At 44.7% G+C, this 25,725-nt stretch overlaps 1 protein-coding gene across 5 annotated transcripts; it reads left to right on the top strand.

The window, feature by feature from the left end:
- Positions 1 to 321: 321 nt before the first annotated feature.
- Positions 322 to 25,427, top strand: ZNF584 (zinc finger protein 584). Of its 5 annotated transcripts, XR_006197027.1 has the most exons (8): positions 322 to 740; positions 1,636 to 1,762; positions 6,572 to 6,694; positions 7,305 to 8,865; positions 11,736 to 11,852; positions 14,349 to 14,489; positions 21,648 to 21,683; positions 24,807 to 25,427. XR_006197027.1 is itself a non-coding variant. In XM_042918077.1 (4 exons), the coding sequence occupies exons 1-4, from the start codon at positions 723 to 725 to the stop codon at positions 8,309 to 8,311; spliced, it is 1,275 nt and encodes a 424-aa protein (XP_042774011.1). In that variant the 5' UTR covers positions 322 to 722; the 3' UTR covers positions 8,312 to 9,337. The 5 variants fall into 5 exon arrangements, 1 of the variants encoding a protein (XP_042774011.1); XR_006197025.1 differs by lacking the exon at positions 11,736 to 11,852; XR_006197028.1 differs by lacking the exons at positions 1,636 to 1,762; positions 11,736 to 11,852.
- The last annotated feature ends 298 nt before the right edge of the window (positions 25,428 to 25,725 follow it).

Genomic DNA, 25,725 nt, shown 5'->3' with positions numbered 1-25,725 from the left:
GCCAAAAACACTTGCCGAGCTTAAGCCGCGTACAGAGCGCGCAGCCTCCTCTCAGGCCCTCTATATTCCAGTTTCCACCGTTCGGAGGAGCCTCCCAAATTCCCGCCTCCGCGCAGTTACGCAGTCCGTCTGCCGGACGTGGTTCCGAAGGAGGGCGACGCCGGAAGTCCCACCTCCACGGAACGCGGAAAAGCTCCTCTCTGGGGCCGTCATTGGCTACGTCGGTACGAACGGACAGCAGCGCCCTCCCCTGTCGCCTTGGCAACGAGCAAGCGGCACCGCGAGGGGAGCTGGGAAATGAGGCCCTAAAGTGACGCTGGAGCTAAGTTAATGAAGGCGTCTGGAGGCGGTCGGACTTCCGGCGTTGCTCTAGCTGTGCTCTTCTTGCAGCTGTGGGTGGAGACCAGCACTTGGAGAGCCGCGTTGCCGAGAAGAGGGTCGGGGACCCTCGTCGCGCCTGTGCGCGCGCCGTGACCCTCGGAAATAACCCCATTTTTCTAAGACTCGGTGTCGCCCACTGCGGAACGGGTGCCGGAGGGTCAGGGCCTCCCGCGGGCGGTTCCCTGGTCTTTGAGCACATTTTACACGGAGGAGACCTAGCTTCGAAGGTTCCGCGGTCGGCCGGAGGTTCCTGCGCCCAAGGCGGGGTGGTAGGTACGGATTTGAGCTGAGTAGACCGGAATTCGGCGCCTATCGCAGCCAAGCTCCGTCCACAGCTTCCGATGGCCGAGGAGGCGCTGGTAAGTGGAAGGTGCCAGAGGCTCTGACAGCCCTGATCCCCACCCAGTGGGTCGGGTTCTGAATGAGCTCAGGAGAAGCGGGGAAGGCTGTGCAGGTGAAGGGGCAGCCTGGTCAAAGGCAGAGGTGGTCTTGGAGATCCATGTGTGGTCTGGTCGGCTGAGAGTTGAAGCGAGGGACAGGCCTGGGTAGGGAGGTCTTCAGTGCAGAGTGCGGAGGCGGAGATGCCCTTAACACTGAGCCATGGAGGAGTGGGGCTGGACTGAGTGAGGATGGTATTGTGATTGCTGTCAGTGGTGTTACCGGAGACACTGTGTGCAGGATGGGCATGTAAGGGAAGTCCAGCGAGTTGCCAATGGGCTGAACGGGTGAGATTGTGTTGGGGTGTGGAGCTCTATCAAGTTGTGGTACAAAGAGTTCTGTGCATGTCAGACACCGGGGGCAAACTGAAGGGTCTGGGACCTAAGACAGAAGGGTGAGCCTAGGTTTGCTTGTCTCTGGGAGGCGATCTCTGGGACTTAGAGGGAATTGGCTAGCAGGAGATAGGGTGAGACCTGTGTGTCTGGCTGGGGACATAGATAGCATCTATCTGGTCACCAGCCTGTTGTTGCTGTGGGCAGGATGCAGAGTCCAATAGTAACATGAGGAGAGAGGCACCAATGGAATTGGGGGCCCTGGCAATCCTCTGAGGTAAGAGTCTTAGGAGGAGGGAGGTAGAGGGTATGTGTCGAGTGGGAGTAGGGGTTTGGGGCTCAAAGGGAAAGTTGATGTCAGTGAGAGATGAGGCAGGACCTTGGGACACTGATCAAGGGCCTAGATGTGTTCCTCTGTCTGTGTTTTGGTTGGCTTGTCTGCCCACTATTGACCCCTAAGGCTCAGTTCAATCCATCATTACAGGGGCTGGTGACCTTTGAGGATGTGGCTGTGTATTTCTCCCGGGAGGAGTGGGGGCTCCTTAATCTGACTCAGAGGAGCCTTTACCGTGATGTGATGCTAGAGAACTTTGCACTTATTGGCTCGCTGGGTAAGTCTCTCACACTCTTTCCTAACAGACCGCCTCTGCCTTTTACCCTTAGGAAGCTGTGTTCATCCTAAAACCCCACCACAGAGGCTGCTTCCTTCCCAGGTTCCCTGTGGTTGGTGCTGTGAGTACTGGCAATGGGCTGTGTGTTCTTCCCCTGCCTCTCTCTGAGCAGCCTTGTTAGCAGCCTCAATAGCTGTTGCCCCACGGCCTCCTGTAGTAGGGCTTGGGGTTCAGAAGTTTACAGTTTGCCCAACAAATCCCACTCGGCCCTGACTGTCTCTGTGACTCTGCTGAAGTCATGGCCTCTCTGTGCTCTGGGTTTTGCCTTCTTTCTCCAAAAGAAAATTTATAGGGTCCTCCTTGGTCCAAGCTTGAGCCATGAATTCGAATCAGTAGCTCAGTTGGGGGAGTGTTGCCACTTAATATCTTTCAATTCAGAACATGAAATGTCCTTCCATTTATTTAGTCGTCTTTAACTTTTTTCAACAGTGTTTTGTAGCTTTCAGCATATAAGACTAAAGTTATTCCTAGGTATTTTATTCCTTCTGATGATATTTTAAGTGGAATTGTTTTCTTAACTTCATCCTAGGTTGTTCAGTGCTAGTGTATAGAAATATAGATTTTTGTATAGTGATTTTGTGTCTTGTGGCCTTACTAAACCCATTTATTAGTTCTAATAGTTTTGTTTGTTTTTTTTTTTTTTTAGTGAACTCCTTGATATTTTCCATATATGTGGTGTGATGTCATCTGCAAATAGAGATATCTTTACTTCTTCCTTTGCTTAACTGACCTGGCTAGAACCTCAAGTACTTTATTGAATAGAATTAGTGAGAGTAGATATCCTTGTCTCATTCTCAATTTTATGGGAAAAGCATTTAGTCTTTCACTAATAATCACTGTGGGTTTTTTGCAGCTCACCTTTTCAGGCGAGGAATTTCTCTTCTTTTCTCAGTTTGCCGAGTGCATTTATCATGAAAGGTCATTAGATTTTGTCTAGTACTTTCCCATGAGTATGGAAATGATCATGTGCAGGGGCCTGGGAGGCTCAGTCGGTTAAGTGTCGGAGTCTTGGTTTTGGTTCAGGTCATGGTCTCACAGTTCATGAGATCAAGACCCGAGTTGGGCTCTGTGCTGTGTGTGGAGCCTGCTTGGGATTCTCTGTCTCTCTCTCTCTTTCTGTCTGTCTGTCTGTCTGTCTGTCTCTGCCCCTCCCCTGCTTGCATGTGTTTTTTTTCTCTCTCTCAAAATAAAAAAATAAATAAACATTAAAAAGAAAAGAGATGATTGTGTGATTTTTATTGTCTATTCTGTTAACACAGAGTATTGCAGTAATTGATTTTCATAGTTCAACCTTGTGTTACTAGGACGTTTTTCACTCTGTCGTAGTTTATAATCCTTTTATGTATTTCTGGATTGGCTTTGCTAGTATTTTGTTGAAGAGTTTTGCATCTTTATTTGTAAGAGATACCAGTGTGTAGTTTTCTCATAATGTCTTTTGTTTTTTTTTTTAATTGAGTATGAGGGTAACTTTGGCCTCAATGGATGAGTTGGGAAATGTTCCCTTTTCTACTGTTTTCTGGAAGAGTGTGTCAAGTATTGGTGGAAATTTTTATTTCAGTGTTAATATTCATCAGTGAAGCCCTCTGGGCTGACTTTTTTTCTTACCCCCATGGGGGAAGTTTTGTTGTTGTTTAAATATAATCAGACTTTCTGTTTCTTCTTGAGTCAGTTTTGGTAGTTTGTGTCTTTTTTAGGAATTTGTCTGTTTTATCTAAGTTATCTAATTTGTCGGCATACAGTACAGTTGTTCATAGTATTTTCTTAAAACCCTTTCTAGGGGTGGGGCACCTGGGTGGCTCAGTTGGTTAAGTGTCTGACTTTGGCTCAGGTCATGATCTCACGGTTTGTGGTTTCGAGCCCCGCGTGGGGCTCTGTGCTGACAGCTCGGAGCTTGAAGCCTGCTTCAGATTCTGTGTCTCCTTCTCTCTCTGCTCCTCCCCCACTTGTACTCCATCTCTATCAAAAATAAATAAATGTAAAAAAAAAAACAAAAAAAACAAAACCTTTCTAGGGATGCCTGGGTGGCTCAGTCAGTTAAGTGTCTGACTTCGGCTCAGGTCATGATCTCATGGTTCGTGAATTCAAGTCCCATATCAGGCTCTATGCTGAGAGCTCAGAGCCTGGAGCCTGCTTCAGGTTCTGTGTCTCCTCTCTCTGCCCTTCCCCATTCACACTCTGTCTCTCTTTCAAAAATAAGTAAACGTTAAAAAAATTTTTTTTTTAACTTTCTATTTTGTAATTTTGTTAGTGATGTCCCCCTTTTCATTTTTCTTTTTAATAATTTGATTCTTTTATTTTTTTCTTGTCAGTCTAGGTAGCAGTTTTTCAATTTTGCTAATCTTTTCAAAGATCCCAATTTTGGTTTCACTGATTCTCTCTTTCTAATCTCTATTTCATTTATCTCTGTTCTTTACCATTTCCTTTCTTATGTTAGCTTTGAGTTTAGTTGTTTTTCTTTTTCCTGTTCTTTGAGGACTAAAGTTAGGCTATTGGTTTGAGATCTTTTAATTTTTTTAAATTATTTTAAAAATGTTTATTTAGGGGCGCCTGGGTGGCTCAGTCGGTTACGTGTCCGACTTCAGCTCAGGTCATGATCTCGCAGTCCGTGAGTTCGAGCCCCTCATTTGGCTCTGTGCTGACAGCTCAGAGCCTGGAGCCTGTTTCGGATTCTGTGTCTCCCTCTCTCTCTGACCCTCCCCCATTCGTGCTGTGTCTCTCTCTGTCTCAAAAAATAAATAAATAAACATTAAAAATTTTTTTAAAAAAATGTTTATTTATTTATTTTTGAGAGAGAGAGGCAGAGGGAGAGAGGGAGCCCAAGCAGGCTCCACACTGTGAGCCAGGATCCCGACAAGGGGTCAGACTCACGAACCATGAGATCATGACTTGAGCTGAAATCGAGAGTCATATGCTTAACTGACTGAGCCACCCAGGTGCCCCTGAGCTCTTTTTAAATATGGGTGCTGTGACATAAAAAGAAATATATATTTTGTCTTTGTTCCCACTTCCTAGCACTGCTCCTAAAACTGTTGGAATCTCTGAAATGATGAGTATCTTTTGTGTGCTAATGGGATGGCTGGTGGCTGGGAGCCCCTAGATAGCTTCAGGATAGGGGGTAGCCACCAGAAAGACTAGGGCACCATTGGAAGGTTAAAAATTGAGCTGCCCCACCCCCTATCCTCCCAGTCCCCTAACCCTACCCTCCAGGGAGATTAGAGGGGCTGGAGACTGAACCAATCACCAGTGGCCCATGCTTTAATTAATTATACATCATAATGAAATTTCCATAGAAACTCCTAAACAATAGGCTTCAGAGAGCTTCTGGGTTATTGGGAAAAGTGGCACCACCAGAGGGCGTGAATGCCTCTAACCCTCTACTTCGTCAACCTCCACCCCCATCTCTACCCTGGCATACTTTGCCCTTTGCATCTCATCCATTGGGCTGTTTCTGAGTTCTATATTTTATAATAAACTGGTATAGTAAGTAAACTCTTTTCCTGAGTTCTGTGAGCCATTATAGCAAACTATTGAACCTGAGAAGGGATCAATAATTGTGGGAATCCCTGATTTATAGCCACTTGGTCAGAAGTGTGGGAGGTCTGGGACTTTCAACTGATGTCTGAAGTAGCAGAAGTCCTGTGGGACTGAGCCCTTAATCTGTGGGATCTGACGCTGACTCTGGGTAGTTAATATGAGAATTGAATGGAATCCTTGGACACCAGCTTGATGTCTGAGATTTGGAGAAGTGGTGTGGAACACCTGCCCTGTACCTACCCACTTTTGGTGTCAGATTGTTAGAAGTGAAACAGCACAGAGGTGTGTATAGCTCTAATTTCCTATTTTCTAAGGACTGCTATGTCCCATTACTTTGGGCATGTTGTATTCTCATTTTCATTCATTTCAGAGTGCTCTGTAGTTGTCTTTTGGTCATTTAGGAGTGTTGTATTTAAATTCCATAAATTTGTGAGTTTCCCAAATTTCTTTCTGTTGTTGATTTCTATTTTAATTCCTTTGTGGTCAGAGATCATACTTTGTGTGATTTCAGTCCTCAAAAGTCTATTTCCCATCAAGTGGTCTGTTCTGGAGAATGTTCCATGTGCATGTGAACATGTGAGAATATGCATTCTGCTGCTGTATTGTGGCATGCTCTATAGATGTCTGTTAGGTCTAGTTGATTTTTAGTGTTGTTCAAGTGCTGTATACTTATTTGTTTTCTTCCTAGTGATTCTGTCCATTATTGAAAGTTCTCCAACTATTATCGTTTGTCTATTTTTTACTTAAGTTATGTCAGTTTTACTTCATGGGAGGCTCTATTAAAAGATTATGGTAAAACACAACATGGGGTCTACTGCTTAACACATGTTTAATTGTGCAGAAGATGTTTTTTTCTTTTCTTTTTTTTAAAAATGTTTTTGATCCTTATTTATTTTTGAGAGAGGGAGAGAGAGACAGAGCATGAGAAGGGAAGGGGCAGAGAGAGAGGGAGACACAGAATCCAAAGCAGGCTCCAGGCTCTGAGCTGTCAGCACAGAGCCTGACGTGGGGCTAGAACTCAGGAACCGTGAGATCATGACCTGAGCTGAAGTCAGATGCTTAACCAACTGAGCCACCCAGGTGCCCCGAGGATGTTGTTTTTCTAATACTCTGTTTCCTTCATGGTTGCCATGGTGACATGAGCTTCCTTTGGTGGGGGATGGAGTGGGTAAGCCTTGGCTTGGGTTGGCCTCTTACTGCCGTTCTCCCTCCCAGGATTTGCATCTTCAAGGTGCCATGTGGTTGCCCAGCTGGAGAGTGAAGAAGAGTTCTGGGTTCCCAGCATGGTGGACCTGACTCTGGTCAGCAGAGTTGAGGCCAGGAGGGGTCCTGGTCTTGGTGAGTAGGGCTGAGACATGTCTTGGTTTCAGTGATGGGCTCACAGCATGCTGCTCATCTGTGTGCTTTGGCTTTTTGGTACTGAGGCCAGTGACCACACACTATTCCCACCTTTCCTCTCCCTTGTGGACACAGTATGTGATTTCTGTCCCTACCATGACTCTCAGGACCTAGATGACCCCCCTCCCTGTTCTCCACGCCAGTGTAGAGCTACTAGTGACTTGAGATGTGTACACATCCTTAAATAATACTTCAAGACCAGCTACTCTGTTACAGCTGCCTTTTCACCTGTGCAGACACATCCTCTTCACAGTGCCCACTGTCACCAGCAGTGGAGGCCCTACTTGAAACACATTGCAAGGAGTGACCTGGTGGCCTCACCTCTTCCCCTGGCACTGCTCCCATCTTTGTGTTCTCATCCCTGCTGAGGTCTTTCCTACTCTGTGATCTGGCAGAGCCCTGTTCTACTGGGCCAGCCGTTCCTCACCCAGACTTCTAGCAACCTCCTGGCAATTCTGTGGACTGCTTTCTGGTATGTCTGATGTGTGTTTGTGATGTAGGTACCTCCTGTCTCTAATCCAGCTCTCGGTAACTGGCTTTTATGTTTCAGGTTGTCCATGTAGCCTGAAGGATGGGGAAACCCCTACAGAGCAGATGAAGAGTTACAGAGTCTACCTGTCAGAGAAGCCCTCTCTGCTTGGGGAGTCTGGGAAGGACGTGCCTACCACCTTAGGTCTTCTCCGGCACCAGGCCACCCACGGCAAGGGGAAGCCACACAGGAGCACCGAGCATGGAGAAGCCTTCCAACCCAGCTGCAGTAGCCAACAGCAGCAGGCAGTCCACGCCACACAGAAGGCCTTCAAGTGCAGTGACTGCGGGAAAGCCTTCCCAAAGGCCTTTGCGCTCCTTGACCACCTGGTAACCCACCCCAAAGAGAGACCCTTTAGATGTCCAAAAGGTGGAAATGCCCCCAAGGAGAAATCCACCCATGTTAATTACCAAAAAATTCACACTGGAGAAACATCCCATGTGTGTACTGAGTGCGGAAAGGCCTTTAGTTATCCCTCTAAACTGAGGAAGCACCAGAAGGTTCACACGGGCATAAAACCTTTCAAGTGTGATGAATGTGGCAAAACCTTCAACCGCAAAGATGCACTCGTTCTGCACCAGAGAATTCACACTGGAGAAAGGCCTTATGAGTGCAGCGAATGTGGGAAAGCCTTCAGCGTTCTGTCTACTCTCATTCGGCACCGGAAAGTTCACATTGGAGAAAGGCCCTATGAGTGCAGGGAATGTGGGAAGTTCTTTAAATACAACCATAGCTTCCTTCTTCATCAGAGAGTTCACACTGGAGAAAGGCCTTATGAGTGCAAGCAATGTGGGAAAACTTACGTGACCCGCTCTGGCCTGTATCAGCACTGGAAAGTTCACACTGGAGAACGGCCCTATGAGTGCAGCCTGTGTGGGAAGACCTTCACCACCAGGTCCTACCGCAATCGGCACCAGCAGTTCCACACTGAAGAGAGGTCCTATGAGTGTACAGAATGTGGGAAAGCCTTCAAACATAGTTCTACCCTTCTTCAGCACAAGAAAGTCCACACTGGAGAAAGGCCATAAGAAGACAGGGGATGTTGGAAAGCCTGTAGCTAGGGCTGGCACCTTGTTCAACATGAAAAACCTCACTCAGAAAGGAGAGGAGAGTAGCCATTTGAAAGCTAAACCTGGCACACCCCAACACGTGCGCTGGGGTGGCAGGTGTGTGGGAAGTTTTCAGGAGCTAGGTTGCACTTGGACCTGCCTAGGCTGTTGGCAGTGTTAAGTTGCTGCCAGTTTCCATGATACAAACCATCTCAGCTCCACCACCTGGCAGGTGCCCAGGGTGTGCATCAGGCACCGCAACGTGCTCTGGAACAGCAAGACCTCCATGGTCGCCACTCTTTAAAGGAGAGAATCATGAGTGGTGGAGTCCGTGATGGGCCTCATTTGCTCCCTCCAACTGGTTCAGGTGTGCCTGCGACCAAGCTCTGGTCAAGAGTAGCTGAGCTGTGTCTACTGGGGGCTTCCAGAGAAGGTCAATCCTTTCCATGGACATCGTTTACACTACGCATGGTACCCGTCATGGATTTATCCGACCCTGGAACTGACTGTCTCACACTTCCCTGGAATGTATGGTAATAAAAGCTTTATTGTTTAAGCCATCTTTAATATTGGGGGTTCTGATCACTGTGTGTGAAGAGATTGAGAACAAAACTGGGCTCACGAATAGAAGGACTGGCTTCTGTGGTAAGGGGTCTTTGACTTTTGTTGCCTTACTGGGGATAGCAGGATGTTCAATCATGGCCATCACTCTGGTCCTGAGAGAAGGAAGATCCTGTTGTCCTGGGATGTGGCCAATGTTCCTAGTGTCTCTGCATACTGTGGCCTTCATTGTCTTTGCTGCCAGTGTGCCAGGGCACAGAGGAAAGAAGTGGTCGAACCAACATATGGACCCGTATCCTCTGGTTTGTGGGGTCTTTTGATTTAAAAAATTTTGGAAACTAATTTCCCAAAGGTCAATAAAATGTCAGTTCAGCAAAACTTGTATGTTGGTTGTAGCTGTGTCCCTGTTCCAAAAGTTATGCTTCCTGTCAAGAAGAGAATGTTAGTTTGAAGCACGTTGGAGAGAGAATGGTGACCCTAGGCTTAAGGGGCTTTGAGCCACAGTGCTCAGCCTACCATGTGTTGGGGTTGGAAATGACTGCTGCCTCCTATAACTGGAGTGATGCTTCTCCCCCACCCCTGATGGCAGGAGGGCTGGGGGTAGAAACAGGGTAGAAGCCCAGGCAGGCTTATAGTCAGGGGACTTTTTGGCCAGTCTGCTCAGTTTCTTCCCAACACTGTGAAGTATATGCCCACCTCCAGGCCTACTCAGGCCCTACTCCCTGCGTATAGTAATTGTTTGCCTGCAGCATGGTGGGGGTGGGGGTGGGGGTTGGTCTGTGTTGTAGGAGAGTTAAAGTCCAGCTGAGCCAAGTAGGGCTCAGTTCTTGGGGTAGGGTAGACATCAGTCATTAGAGTTCAATCCTTTGTACCTTGTATGGGTGGCCTTGGTTAGATCAGATGGCCCTGAGCACATGGGTGAAGGGTCCTCTGAACCAGCTTTCTGGTCTCCCATTGGGGTTGCTTGTATAGCAGCCAACCTGCTGGGGAGGGGGTGAAGGGTAATGTTTTCCAGGTGATGCTGGAACATCTGAGACAAATGGTTCCTGGTGGCTCTGACCCTTTGATTTGCCCAGGGTATCAGTTTGGGTATCAGCTCAAATCTCACCTGGAAAGCCAGTGCCAGCAGCCCATCCTTGCAGCTTCTGTCTTGGCTGCCCTGAGACTGCCCTCTCCCGCAGCCAGGGGTAGCTCTCCTCTGGAGTCCACCCAGCAGTTCTGTGCCCCTGGGCATTTTTATATGTGCCCTCAGCCTATCAGGAATGCCTCCCCAGCCTCTCTACCTCTTTCAAGAATACCCCTTCCACAGTTAAACCAAGATAGTATTTCTTCTTGAGACCCCTCACTTCCTCATTTGGAGTGACCTTCTTCCTCTTTCTCTGCCCTCTCTGTGCTTTGATGTCTGGCCGGACACAAACCCAGTGCTACCCCTAAGTTTGTCCTCACGATTACATCTGCTGCACGTTTGAAATTGAGGGATACATTTGGGTTTGTTAAAGACTTAGCAACATAGAAGTCTTCACTGAGATTGGGACTAGTGTGTTTCTTGATTTTTAAGTTCATCTACAGAGGCATAGTACTTCTTTTCTCACTGTGCTATGTGACGTGTTTGGTCCCCGGTCAGCAGGGCAGGTGTCTGTTTATTTTCTCACAGTCAACAAGACAGTTTGGTGATAGGAGTAAATGTGTGTGTCTCCATAGTAATTAAGCAGGAGAGCAAGGTTGAAATTCTGAATATTCTCAGTTTGATACCTTGTCTTAAAAGACTCTGTGAACTGGTTCATGAGAACAGACACCATCTTGCTCTGCAGATGCCCATAAGGGGAACCTCCTTCATCTCTTGGTGAATGTCTCAGTCTGTTCAGTTGCTATAAGAAAATACCAGAGACTGGGCGGCTTAAGCAAGAGAAATTTATTTCTCCCAGTGCTAGGGACTGGGAAGTCCCGGACCCAGGTGTGGGCCAATTTGATTCTTTGATGAGAGCTCTTCTGGCTTGTAGATGGCCATCTTTTTGCTGTGTCCTTACATAGTAGAGAAAAAGAAAGTTCTGGTGTCTCTATGCTTCTTATAAGGATGCTGATTCTGTAATGGAGGACCCACCCTCATCTAAATCTAATTACCTCCCAAAGGCCCTATCTCCGCACCATCAGATAGTAGTTTAGGACTTCAACACATAATTTTGGAAGACACATTCAGTTCATAACAAGTCTCCTTAATATTGGTGATTTTCATTTTTTAAGCCAAGCTCTGGAACTTAATCATTTAGCACCTCAAGCCCTAAGCAGACCAATATAGCTAATTTACTGGGAGAAATGGAGAAGAGCCTAAAGAAAAGTTGGCTTTTAACAGTGAACAAGTAAGTATGTCCAGTAATTACTTGTTCGTTCACTCATTCAAGTTTTTACTGAGTATATGCATCAGGCCTGGTCATCAGAGCATATTCAACCCAAAGCTATAATGATGGGGGTCAAGGGTGGTCATGTGACCTGAGGTGCATCAATGAGAGGCATTCAAAGGACTTGCAAGGAATTGTGAGGAAAGGGGAACCCTCTTGTGGACCCTGGAGTTCATGCACCAGGATTTGGGAGTTGGGGCTGCCAGCAGCAACTTCTCCTCTTTAAAGAGATGCATGCCTGAAAACTAAGCCAAAAGAGGCAGCTGAGTGGAGATAAGAGACAAGCCCTTTTGATCTCACTGAGCCCTGCATCCAGTTGTGCCTAAAGCTGTCCTGTGAGCTTGATGAATGAATCGATAATTTTATTTTGGCAAAACCACTTATATTTGGGTTTAAGTGCCCTGGAAGGAAAAGAGTTCTGCCTAACATGTAGTCCTTCCCTGCAGTGGTTCCCCCCACTACTCCTGCCAAGGACATCACAGGGCAGAGCCTCCTGGGGTACAGTACCCACGGACAGATCAAAGCCATGTCGGACATGAGGCTCAGATTCCACCAACCTGAAGGTATATCAAGTGTTCACTTGCCTTCTCTGAGTTGCCCTTCCCCGCTCCAGAAGCTCCCGGCAGCATGGCACCTGCACAAAGAAACTGGCCCCCTCCACCAGTATCACCACATGCAGCCCAGGCCTCCCTCAGAGCAGCATGTCCATCTGTGGTTCCCATTTGGTTTAGAACAAACCAAACTCATCCCAGCTTACAGGGCCTGCATGACCTGGTTTCCATGCCCTCCTCCTCCAGCATGGGTTAGGGTCTTCTCCTCGCTCTCAAATGCACCATCTCAGTCCTGCCTGAGGCCTCTGCCCTGAAGTTGCCTCTGTCCAGAATCCTCTTCCCCTGGAGTCACCTCCTCAGAAGTAGTGGTTGTAGCTTTCTGTCACCTCCCTATTTCATTTCCTTCGAACCCCAACCATTCTCTGCTATGGCCCTGTTCTCTGATCTGTTTGCACATTAAATCTCTGTATTGCACATCATATTGAGATAAAATGTGTCTGCCGCAGGGCCTGACACACAGTAGGACCCCAGGAAATGGAATTTTTGTTGAGCTAGTATTTGGCTGCCCTGCAGGACTGTGCTGGGCTCAGACCACAGCCCCATCATCACAGCTGACTCTGGGGAGGGAGAGAGAAGGACACCATAGAAAAAGGTAGTAAATCCTTCTTTCTGCACTCAAGTAAGTTACCTGAGTCTGCTTACATATTTATCTCATGCTATGTGAATTGCTACTGTATGCTGAGACTGAACTTGCCCATCAGGGAAGAAACACATAAGGGAATGGAGCTGACATTTTAGTAGGGGGATATAGACTGAAGTCCCCCACCCCAAATTCACAGATTAAAAACTAATGCCCAGTGTGGTATATTTGGAGGTGGGGCCTTTGGGAGGTGCTTAGGTCCTGAGAGTGGAGCCCTCATGAATTATATTAGTGCCCTCAGAAAAGAGATCCCCTGAGAACACCTTCCTTCCTTCCTGGAGTCTCACCAGACACTGAATCTCCTGCCACCCTGATCTTGGACTTCCCAGCTCCTAGTAATGCAAGAAACAAGTTTCTGTTGTTTGTAAGCTACCTGGTCTATGGTGGACTGAGACATGGGGAGACAGATATCCCTCAAGAAACCATACAACTGGCAACTATGACAGGGGCTATGAAAGGACATCCTTTAGGGTATCAACTGAGCCCCCTCTTGGTTCTCTGCATTTCAGGACCTCTGGGTTTGTCATCATGTCTGTCTACTGGGAACTCAAGTGACTCTGCAATTGGCCTTTACCTTCTAGTGAAAGGAAGTTATCATGGCTTTTAGTCATCATGGCAGTTTCTTTTGTGTGGCTGTGATTTTGTTTTTATTTATTTATTTGTTTATTTTATTTTTTTAATGTTTATTTGTTTTTGAGAGACAGAGACAGAGAGAGAGAGAGACAGAGTGCGAGTGGGGAGGGGAAGAAAGAGAGGGAGACACAGAATCTGAAGCAGGCTCCAGGCTCTGAGCTGTCAGCAGAGTCCAACGCGAGGCTTGAACCCACGAACTGTGAGATCATGACCTGAGCCAAAGTCCGGTGCTTAACTGTCTGAGCCACCCAGGCTCCCCTGTGACTTTGTTTTTAATCTAATATTTAATGATTCTACTTTTTTGCAGTCCACAGAGCTTATTCAAATTCCACCAGTTTATATATGCACACAGATACGTGTGTGTGGTTCTATACAGTTCTATCACGTGTAACTTCATGTAACATCACCTCAATCAAGATATGGAACTGCTGAAATACCACGACAACTTCCCTCATTCTACTCCTTTATAACAACCCCCTCATGTTTAACCCCCAGCAGCCACTAATCTGCTCACCTCTGTAGCTTTCTCATTTTTAAAAAATGTTTATTTATTTATTTGGGGGTGGGGTAGGGACAAAGAGGGGGGGAAGCAAGAATCCTGAGCACGCTTCATGCTGCCAGTGCAGCCCGATGCAAGATTCGAACCCACGAACCGTGGGTTAGATCATGACCTACGCTGAAATCAAGAGTCAGATGCTTAACTGACTGAGCCACCCAGGCACCCCTGGAATTTTCTCATTTTAAGAAAAATGACTTAGATGAGGTCCAATTTGTCATTTTTTCCTTTTATGAATTGTGCTTTTAAGGTCAAGTCTAAGAACGTTTCACTTGATCCTAAGTCCCCCAAATTTTATCCTTAAAATGTTATAGTTTTGTTTTATATTTAAATCTATGATTCCTTTTGAGTGAGTTTTTTTACGAGGTGTGAAATTTAGGTAAGGTTTAATTTTTGTTTATTTACTTATATTTTACCTGTGGGCGTCCATTTGCTCCATTACCATTTATTTGTTAAAAGGCATATTCTTCCTCCATTTAAGTTCTTTTGCATCTTTGTCAAAAATCAGTTGGGCCTTTATGTGTGGGTTCATTTGGTTCTTTGTTTTGTTCCACTAATCTATATATCTATCACTCTGTCAGGACTAATGATTAATTTTAATATTTCCATTTCCCCGTAGTTTGCACTGGGCGGACCTGGAGTCTGAGACCTAGAAGAGCAACTGGATTTGCTGTAGTGTAATGTCACCCTTCATGGATGCCACCACATTCAGAGGTTCATCCCCATCTCCTCTCCACGCAGCAAAGTAAAATTCCCAGAGGTAACTGCAGATCCAGCCCCCTGGTTGCCCATTTCCCACAGGACCTGACCCTTCCTGTCCGGGGGCCCATCTCTGACGAGGGATGGCCCGAGGACTTCCATCAGAGATTTATCTTTTTTATGGACATTGTTGACCCTACATAGGACATTTGTCATGGATTTGTCCAGCCTTCAACTTACTCATCCCTGGTACATATCACCTTATACTGCTCTAGATTATATGATAACTTAGGTCTTTTTTTTTAAATATAATTTTCTGTCAAGTTGGCAAACATACAGTGTATACAGTATGCTCTTAGTTTTGGGGGTAGATTCCGTGATTCATTGCTTACAACACTCAGTGCTCATCCCAACAAGTGCTCTCCTCAATGCCCATCACCCATTTTCCCTTCCTCCCCCCGCCTTCCCCATCAACCCTCAGTTTGTTCTCTGTATTTAAGAGTCTCTTATGGTTTGCCTCCTTCTCTGTTTGAAACTATTTTTTCCCCTTCCCTTTCCCTATGGTCTTCTGTTAAGTTTCTCAAGTTCCATATATGAGTGGAAACATATATCTATCTTTCTCTGAGTGACATTTCACTTAGCATAATACACTCCATTTCCATCCACGTTGTTGCAAATGGCAGGATTTCATTCTTTCTCATTGCCAAGTAGCATTCTGTTGTATGTGAACCACATCTTCTTTATCCATTCATCAGTTGATGGACATTTAGGCTCTTCCCATAATTTGGCTATTGTTGAAAGTGTTGCTATAAACATAGGGGTACATGTGCCCCTATGAATCAGCACTCCTGTATTCTTTGGATAAATTCCTAGTTGTGCTATTGCTGGGTCTTAGGATAGTTCTATTTTTTTAAATTTTTTAATTAATGTTTTTATTTTTGAGAGAGAGAGAAAGAGAGAGCACGAGTGGGGGAAGGGCAGAGAGAGAGGGACACACAGAATCTGAAGCAGGCTCCAGGCTCTGAGCTGTCAGCACAGAACCCGACGTGGGGCTCGAACTCATGAACCGGGAGATCATGACCTGGGCCGAAGTCGGATGCTTAACTGACTGAGCCACCCAGACGCCCTGCGTAGTTCTATTTTTAGTTTTTTGAGGAACCTCCCCACTGTTTTCCAGAGTGGCTGCACCAGTTTGCATTCCCACCAACAGTGCAAGAGGGTTCCCATTTCTCCACATCCTCACCAACATCTGTTGTTTCCTGAGTTGTTAATTTTAGCCACTCTGACCGGCATGAGGTGGTATCTCAGTGTGGTTTTGATTTGTATTTCCCTGATGCTGAGTGATGTTGAGCATCTTTTTAAGTGTCTGTCGGCCATCTGGATGTCTTCTTTGGAAAAATGTCTATTCATGTCTTCTGCCCATTTCTTCACTGGATTATTTGTTTTCAGATGTTGAGTTTGGTAAGTTCTTTATAGATTTTGGATACTAAGCCTTTATCTGATATGTCATCTGCAAATATCTTTTCCCATCCTGTCGGTTGCCTTTTAATTTTGTTGAATGTTTCCTTTGCAGTGCAGAAGCTTTTTATCTTGAGGTCCCAATAACTTCATTTTTGCTTTCATTTCCCTTGCCTTTGGAGATGTGTTGAGCAGGAAATTGCTGCAGCTGAGGTCAAAGAGGTTGTTGCCTGTTTTCTCCTCTAGGGTTTTGATGGTTTCCGCCTCATATTTAGGTCATCCATTTTGAGTTTATTTTTGTGTATTTTTATGTTAATTTTGTGTGTGTATTTTGTGTACCCTTAGTCAAGGGTAAAACTGCAAGCATTTATACCCATGGTCAGTATTCCTTTGGGGTAACTCATGACTTTTGAATATTATGGAAACAACAATATATCCCTACTTCCAATGGGGATAAAATTAAAAATGACTCCTATGTCCAAATTTTATTAGATGCAATACCTTTGCCAGCTGCTCTGGATATTATTAAGCTTTCCAGGCATTCCAGACTCAACTCCCTGGAGGCCAAAAGAAAGCGCCTCACTGATATTTCCACCAAAAATGCTGCTTGCGAGGAGGCCAGTAGCCAAACCTCTGTCTTGGTCCAAAGAGATGTTATCCCAAGTGATAATTTGGGTGGTGAGGAATGATCAGAGACACCCAAAGGAAAAACAGTATTGAAAATCTAATAATTGTTGGTTCAATAGTAATAGAGAACTTTGGTTTGGAGCAAATAACAATCCAGCTCTACCAGAAATTCTAAAATTCTCCCTACTTACAACTGTACATGCATCAAACCATAGGTTTACTGAGAAAATGACAACATTCATGAACCAATTTTGGTTGGGAAATATTAATAAGGTCTCACAAAGTACCTACCTCACTCATCCCATCTGTCCAAAGTATAATCCAGGGAAACCTGTTAAAAAAATGGATTTCATACAGCTTCCCCATCTTGTGGATATAAATATATTTTAATCATGGTTTGTATGTTTTCTCACTGGATCAAAGCTTTCCCTTGTAGACAGGTCAGTCATTCTACCATGGCTAAAATTGTTTCAGAAGAGATTATCCCTACCTGGGAAAATCCCTCTCCAACTCTCTAGTGCGAGGGGAACCCATTTCACTGGACAGGTGCTTTGACAAGTCTGCACTGTTTAGCTGGTTTTACGAAACTTTCATTAGCATGCCATCTTCAATCCTCAGGGTTGACTGAATGCACTAACAGCATGGTTAAGACTCAATTGGTAGGGAGTCTGAGTGGCTCAGTCGGTTAAACCTCTGACTTGATTTCAGCTCAGGTCATGATCTCACGATTTGTGGGTTGAGCCCCATGTTGAGCTCAGTGCTGACAATGCTCTCTCTCAAAATGAATAAATATGCTTTAAAAAAGGGTCAATTGGCAAAATTTACAGAGGTCTTCCAAATATTTTGGCTGAAAGCATAGCTGTTAGTCCTTCTAAACCTCAGATCCACCCCTTTGGGAACACAGACTCACCCTTTGAGATAGTCACAGGATGGCCAATGCATTTGGCTATGCCTCCTTTGATCCACAGTTGATAAAAGAACAAAGGACATATACTTCAATATTGTAAAAGCCTAGTTGGTTCTATTAAAAGTAACCATGCTTCGGTAGAGCCATCTTTTCACAGTGTGCTCCTGGGAGACGATGACCTTAAGCATCACACCTTACAACCAGGAAAAGACTGCTCCAGAAGACTCTACTGCCTCACTGGAAAGGCCCTTATAAGGAACTTCACACCAAGTCTTGTGCCACCAAACTCCAGGCAATAGACTCTTGGATTTACATGATGGAGCTAAAGAAATAACCAAACCCGACTGGACCTGCACACCACCTATTAATCTGAAAGTAAAGATTTCCCAAAGTGAAGCAGACAACATCTGATGAGACGACTTTCCCAAGATGTTTGGATCTTGCGTGCATTTTTTCTCACTGTTGCTTCTTGTCTCTCTTTTACGGGAAGAAAGGACCCCTGTCTGCATTTTCCAAGCCCTCACGAAAGGGGAAACCTCTTCTTTTGACTATGGCCTTTTGGAAACAGCCTCATTGTGATCCTGTGACAAATTAATTTTTCTCTTGCTTTTTCTGAAGGGTTAGAAGCTTCAGAATTCACAAAAATTTATATTTAATATATATATATATTAAAAATATATACACACACATATATGTGTATACACACACACACACACACACACACACACACACACACACACACACATATATATATATTTTAAGTTTAGTTTTTTATTTTGAGGGGGCAAGGGGCAGAGAGAGAGGGAGACAGAATCCCAAGCAGGCCCTGAGCTGGCAGCATAGAGCCTGATGTGGGGCTTGGACTCATGAGCTGTAAGATCATGACCTGAAGTCTGAAGTCAGATCCTTAACTGACTGAGCCACCCAGGCGTCCCTTCACAAAATCTTTCTTTAATATGAACTATTAACCGATATTCAGAGATTCTTACTGAAATTCATGGTTTCTGAATTTAAAATTTATAGGCTGTATTATCAATAACATATTTGGTTCCACACGGTTCTTTTAAGATAATGATACTGTTTTAAAACATCTTTGAAACTTTGCTGTTTTGCAAAAAGTTGATCAACTATTGCTTCATGTTTATACTTGCACTGTGTCTTCCCAAATTCACTTGGTTAGTTCTTTCAATGTGCTCCTGCAGTATTCACTCTTCTGTTTTCATGGCCTCTCTTAATTGGAGACTTCCAGGAGGATACACACTCCAGGTATGCCTCCATAGTGAGAGCTTTACTCCCCTGAGTCAGAAAGAGTGCCAATAAATATTTCAATTGGCTACTTTCAGACCTAAGGTCCTGGTTTAGAACTATCATACAATTTGGAATTATCACGTTACTTCCTCTGTTTTGTAAACTTAATAATTTTAAGTTTTGTATATCATTGCTGGTCAAACTTTTGTAAGAATGACGTACCCAATAAAGAGACGATCTCCAATATTTATGATCTTGGTAAATTTATATTATAGATGGGAAGTGTCTGGAAGTTCTCCCTCCTAACCTTCCATGTTAACTCAAATGTGGCCTTAAGTGGTTTCCAACTGGTTTCCACTTTCCCTCCAACTTAGGACATGACAACCAGGAAAGGTCCTTTTTCTGGCACTGAGTGACAAAACCACTAAAATCTGATCCTTGATCTGTGATGCTTTTAAGGAAAGATCTTGATCAAAAGGGGTAAATATGAACATTTATAAAGGAAACCTTATAAAATGGACTTGGGAGGTAGGAAGAGGACGCTCATGCCCTACCACTGGTCATCAATGGCAGACCCAACAGGAAGAAACCAGTAGTTCATCATTCCAGCAGAAGAAAGGAGGATTTCCTTCCTGACATTGGCAAAAGCCCAGCCTAAGAAAGACATGACAGTCACAATCCAGTCAATGAGAAAAAAACACAACAAAACAATCCAGCCAATGAGAAGACACTACACCTTTGAGCTCCCAGTTTACCCCAATGGAATTTTGGTTTACAACAGCCCCTCCTAACTTCTCCTTTCTTACATAACAAAGCCTCCTTTCCTTTGATCTCCAGAATTGGATAAAGTTTTGTCACAGCTTGCTCTAATCAATCGTAATTGTCTGCTATTACTGAATAAATCCATTTTTGCTGGTACTCTGCATTATAGGTAATATCATGAAACAGTTTTGCAGAAGTCCACTTTTTATTACAGCTACCTCCTTAGTTGTAGCAGAGCATCAAAAGTTCTGTAATGGTCTCTTATTTATATGGGTTCCTATAGAGGTCCATAAGTAGAGCATTTTCCAAATCATACTGAAGTCATGCCTCAAAGCATACATACTATCAGTATTACTATTTTTTCTCTGGTTATTTGTCTACTGGCAGGTGTGGATGAGGGCAATTAATTCATCAATGTGAACTGAATTTCTGGGAAAGACTTTTTTTTTTAATGTTTATTTATTTTTGAGACAGAGAGCATGAGTGGGGGGGGGGGGGCAGAGAGAGAGGGAGACACAGAATCTGAAACAGGCTCCAGGCTCTGAGCTGTCAGCACAGAGCCTGATGCGGGGCTCGAGCCCACGACCCGTGAGATCATGACGTGAGCCGAAGTCGGACGCTTAACTGACTGAGCCACCCAGGCGCCCCAAGACTTATTTTCTAAAAATGAATGATCTGTGATAGCCTTCTGGGCAAACTTCGGCTTCTGTTTTAAGTATGAACAATCAAGAAAAAAATAAATGAGGTTATACAAAAGAGTCTAAAAAGTTCTGAGGGCACCTGGGTGACTCAGTCGGTTAAGTGTCTGACTCCTGATTTCATCTCAGGTTGTGATGTCACAGTTTGGTTTGTGAGTTCCAGCCCCACATGGGGCTGGGTGCTGATGGTGCTGATGGTGTGGAGCCTGCTTGGGATTCTCTCTCTCTCTCTCTCTCTCTCTCTCTCTGCCTTTCCCCCACTTGTGTGCACTCTCTCTCTCAAAGTAAATAATTAAACTTTAAAAAGGCAGATCGCGGGGGGGCGGTGCCTAATGGCTCAGTCGGTTGAGCGTCAGTCCGACTTCAGCTCAGGTCATGATCTCATGGTTCATCCCACATGGGGCTCGCTGCTGTCATCACAGAGCCTGCTTGAGATTCTCTGTCTCCTCTTCTCTCTGCCCTTCTGCTCGTGCTCTCTCTCTCAAAAGTAAACATTAAAAAAAAAAAAAAAATTCAAGGCGCCTGGGTGGCTCAGTGGGTTAAACATCCAATTTCGGCTCAGGTCATGATCTCGCGGTTTGTGAGTTCCAGCCCCGCATCCAGGCTCTGTGCTGTCAGCTAGGAGTGTAGAGCCTGCTTCGGATCTGTGTCTCCCTCTCTCTCTGCCCCTCCCCACTTGTGCTCTGTCTCTCTCTATCAAAAAATTAAAAATGTAAAAAAAAAAAAAAAAAAAAAAAAGTTGTGTACAAGATGTCAACCAACAAAAATTCACTGAAAATTTAAGAAAATAAGCATATCTTGGGCAATGAGAATTCCAATTTGGGAGACACAGACTCAGATATAAACTTGAATTGGATCCTAAAGAAGACAAAGAAGGGGTAGAGTTATACAGGCAAAAAGCTAGGTAGGAGTGTAGTAAATGTTCAGTTCCTCTAGGCAAAACAGGGATTTAAATTAGGTTAACTGAGATCGGTAGAGTTAATATGCAAATGAGGGATTGAAACTTATTAAATCACATTGGCTTTTTTTGAAGTGAAGAATGTGGATGATTCAGGTGTCATGGTGAGGAGGAAATTAAGTCCAGGCTGAGAGCTTGCAGCTGACTAAAAAAAAAAAAATTGTTTAAGTTCATGGTTTCCCCAGTGAGGATGTGCATAAGTTTCTCCTCCCTTATGCCTGATCCTGTTTAATTTAATTTAATCAATTAATTATGTGATGTATTTTGGCAGCTTGAACCTTTATTTTTAGTATTTTTTTAAAAGCATAATTATAGAGAGGTGGGTTGGGATGGGCTAGATGGGCGATGGGCATTAAAGAGGGCACTTGTTGGGATGAGCACTGGGTGTTATGTGTAACTGAGGAATCACTAAATTCTACTCCTTAAACCATTATTACACTGTTAACTAACTTGGATTTAAATAAATTAAAAATAATTAATTGATTTTAGAAAAGCATAACTAGAAACTTTCAATACGTAAATAATCCTAGCAAACCATTTAAAAGTGTTGTTGTTCCACAGGAATTTCACATCAGGTCCACCAGGACATCCAGCTCTGTGAGTAACTCCCCACCCACATCCCGCCACCACCTGACTCTGTTTTAAAAAGAGACCTTTTAGCCAGTCTTGTTTGCTCCATTTTGAAATCTCCTTTTACAAAGATGTAGTTAATGTTCTAACAGAGGTCCAAATAGTGGAGAGGTTTCTCCCCTTCAAGTTGGGGAAGAAAGTTGCTGGATTCAAGCTGCTATAGTGAGAAAAGTGATACATAAAAGGTTAAGACACCATGGGTACCCCAATATATCACTATGTTCTTTAATTCTTCTCATAACACTTACTAGAAATTGTCTGCTTTCAGCAAGATCATTTGTTTTTTAAAAATTTTAAAAATGTTTTTATTTATTTTTGAGACAGAGAGAGACAGAGCATTAGCAGGGGAGGGGCAGAGAAAGAGGGAGACACAGAATCCGAAACAGGCTCCAGGCCTGTGCTGTCCGCACAGAACCCGACGCAGGGCTCAAACTCATGGACCGTGAGATCATGACCTGAGCGGAAGCCAGACGCTTAACCGACTGAGCCACCCAGGCGCCCTTCAGCAAAATCATTTATATTTAGAATCCTGGCAGCCAAATATCTGTGAAGGCTGTTTTCTATATTTTGTGCTAAAAGTTGAGTCTTTTTCTTGTAAATTGATAAATCATTGAAACATTTTACTTTTATAATAAAATTAAGAAGGTGGCATCTTCATTTTGTCAATTTTAACTTTTTCTTTTATCTGCAATTTGGTAGATAAAAGTGCTTTCAAATTATTAAATGTGGAGGATGCCAGACAAAAGTAATTTGTGCTATTATCCTTCCCTTCATAAAATGAAGGAGCAGCCATCCCTAGGTGGCTCAGTCGGTTAAGTGTCTGACTTCAGCTCAGGTCATGATCTCACAGCCTGTAAGTTCGAGCCCCGCATTGGGCCTGGAGCCTGCTTCGGATTCTGTGTCTCCCTCTCTCTCTTCCCCTTCTCTGCTCACACTCTGTCTCTGAAAAATAAATAATAAACATTAATATTCTTGGTTTGTTTTGTTTTGTTTTTGAGAGAGGGCAGGCGCGAGAGTGAGAGCAGGGGAGGGGCAGAGAGAGGGGGGAGAGAAGGATCCAAAGTGAGCTCTGCACTGACAGCAGAGATCCCGATGCGGGGCTCAAACTCATGAACCCTGATATGACCTGAACCAAAGTCAGATGCTCAACCGACTCAGCTACCCAGGCACGCCTGTGTTAATATTCACCACTGTCACCAACTGGTTTTATTCTATAAAACTGACACTGTGTCCTGTGACCCTGAAGACTTAGCACTTCATATACTGGTCATAAAGAATCACTTTCCTTCCATAGATGTTATGGACTGAATGTCTGCATGTCCCCGAACTTCATATGTTTAAGCCCTAATCCCAGTGATGGTATCTAGACAAGAGGGCTCTGGGACATAATTAGGTTTATTTATTTATTTTTTAATGTTTTTTTATTTATTTTAATTAAAATTTTTTTTTAATGTTTATATATATGTGAAGGAGAGACAGAGATGAAGTGTGAGTGAGGAGGGGCAGAGAAAGAGGGAGACACAGAATCCAAAGCAGGCTCCAGGCTCCAAGCTGTCAGCACAGAGCCTGATGCAGGGCTTGAACCCACAAACCGTGAGATCATGACCTGAGCTAAAGTTGGATGCCCAACCGACTGAGCCACCCAGGCACCCCCATAATGTTTATTTATTTTTGAGAGAGAGAGAGAGAGAGAGAGAGAGAAACAGACAGAGCTCGAGTGGGGGAGGGGCAGAGAGAGAGAAGGAGACACAGAATCCAAAGCAGGCTTCAGGCTCTGAGCTGTCAGCATAGAGCCCAATGTGGGGCTTGAACCCACGAACCATGAGATCATGACCTAAGCCCATGACCTGAGCTGAAGTTGGGCCCTTAAGCCACTGAGCCACCCAGGTGCCCCTGGGACATAATTAGTTTTAGATGAGTTCATGAGGGTGGTGCTCCATAATGGGATTGGTGCCTTTGTGAGAAGAGGAAGAAAGGTCACACTCTCCTCTCTCTCTACCATGTGAGGACACAGCAAGAAAGCAAGCCACAGAGAGGGTCATCACCGGAACCCAAACATGCTGGCACTCTGATCTCTTCCAGCCTCCAGAACTATAAGAAAATAAGTATCTGTTATTTAAACCACTCAGTCTATGGTATTTTGTTATTGCAGCCCAAGCTAAGTCATGTGACCTTTAAAATGATAAGAACACCTTGTTTAGCACTAGTCTTCAAGATCAATGATTTCAGAAAGACAAATATACCCTTGAGGTTTGAAACATTTGCACCTGTGGGTACAACCATGTAAGAAAACATAAGGATAGCAGAGGGCTGGCATCAGGCCAAAGGTTCAGGCATCAGAGAAGAGAGAAGCTAACACCAAATTGGAGGAGGAAAAGTACAGCAGACTTAGAGGAGAGGAAAAGTTGGGAGAGATTGAGAAGACTGTAGAGGGTGTCCCTCATGGGGAGGTCACAGGGCAAAGGTCCAAATGCAGGGAACTACTACTGGACAGAGCTCAGAGAAGAGCTATCACTAGTGAGGGCAGAATGTGCAGTGTTGGTGGATTGACAATGGACTGAAAGCACTGTAACTGCTAGGTCCCATACAGGCTGGTATCCAGAACAGCTATAAGGTTAGGGCCATGAGGCCTTTGCCTGGAGTGTTCTGGCATCGCTGGCAAAAATCTTCCTTCTCCAACAGACTGGCTGCTGTGTACTGAGCCCCAGTAGGAGACCAGGCCGTTCTAAGGAAGATTCTTCACCCACAGAAGAATTCTTCACCCGTGAATTGGGGGCCATTTATGAAATCTAACCATGGCCATCCACACAGTGTACAAAGGATTGAGATGACCAGTGTCTATCCTACCCCATTTGCTTGGAAGGCTTGATCCTCTTGTGGCTCAGTTGGCCTTTAACTCTGATCTCACATGAGTTCTCCATGTTGATTAAAGATAATTCTTACATCCAGGAAGGAAGGTCTGAGCAGAGTGGGATTCTCCCAAACATCTCTGCTGGAGAGTACTTGAGCAGCCCTACTGCAAATTTTGATGACTGCAAGCCTGTCTTGGGTTCTGCCTCTGATGTGGCTATCATTCCTTGTTTCCTTTAGGCTTTTAGGAAAAGTCACCGCGAAGAGGAGGCAGCAACAATGCCTTCTCATCCACCAAGCAGTATGGATGTATACTGCATGCTGAAGCCTCTCATGTCAGAAAACTCCAGGTCTTTCTCCCCCCAGGTCTCATGGAAGGACACAGGGAAACGTATATAGCCCACATAAAGTTTTGTCAAACTGCTTTTGTACCAAAATGTTTTTTCAAATGGTTTCTAACATAAAACCAAAAGCCACATAAAAATCTGCATATCTGGCTCTTCTTGGAAAGCCAAGACATCTAAGAAACCCATATTAATTCAACCATGTTGTCTCCCCATCCCTTAAAAAGGACAGACTTCCTTGGTGGCTACCCGAAATGGGGTAATGAAGGCCATGACTATGCAATCCTCTAGAAACTCTGGTTATTCACATAAACCACTCTCCAGACCATGAGCTCTATCCTCTCAATGTCAGAGTTCTTGTGTGGTGACAGCCACGAGGTGAACAGCTCAGGAAGGATATAGGAATTCATAAAACACTTATTTGGATTTGCATTATGGGTGCTACACAAGTCTGCGGATCTTAAGAAGTTCTGCACCCTTGGGGCACCTGGGTGGCTTGGTTGGTTAAGCACCCAACTTTGGCTCAGGTCATGATCTCATGGTTTGTGGGTTTGAGCCTCTTGTCGGGCTCTGTGCTGACAGCTTGGAGCTTGGAGCTTGTTTCAGATTCTGCGGCTCCCTCTCTGCCTCTCCCTGGCTCGTGCTGTCTCTCTCAAAAATGAATAAACATTAAAAGAAGAAGAGGAGGAGGAGGGGGAGGGGATAAGAAGAAGAAGAAGAAGAAGAAGGAAGAAGAGGAAGAAGAGGAAGAGGAGGAAGAAGAAGGAAGAAGGAAGAGGAGGAAGAAGAAGGAAGAGGAAGAAGAAGGAAGAGGA

The sequence above is a fragment of the Panthera leo genome, chromosome E2, assembly GCF_018350215.1.
Source record: "Panthera leo isolate Ple1 chromosome E2, P.leo_Ple1_pat1.1, whole genome shotgun sequence".
Lineage (NCBI taxonomy): Eukaryota > Metazoa > Chordata > Mammalia > Carnivora > Felidae > Panthera > Panthera leo.
Note: the sequence above shows the minus strand (reverse complement) of the source record. Positions and strands in the feature narration are given on the sequence as shown.

What these genes read in the sequence shown, in the direction of transcription:
- ZNF584 (XM_042918077.1), top strand. An exon ending in TGCACTTATTGGCTCGCTGG is followed by an intron (nt 1,763 to 6,571) that starts GTAAGTCTCTCA and finishes TCTCCCTCCCAG; the next exon opens with GATTTGCATCTTCAAGGTGC. An exon ending in CAGGAGGGGTCCTGGTCTTG is followed by an intron (nt 6,695 to 7,304) that starts GTGAGTAGGGCT and finishes TTTATGTTTCAG; the next exon opens with GTTGTCCATGTAGCCTGAAG.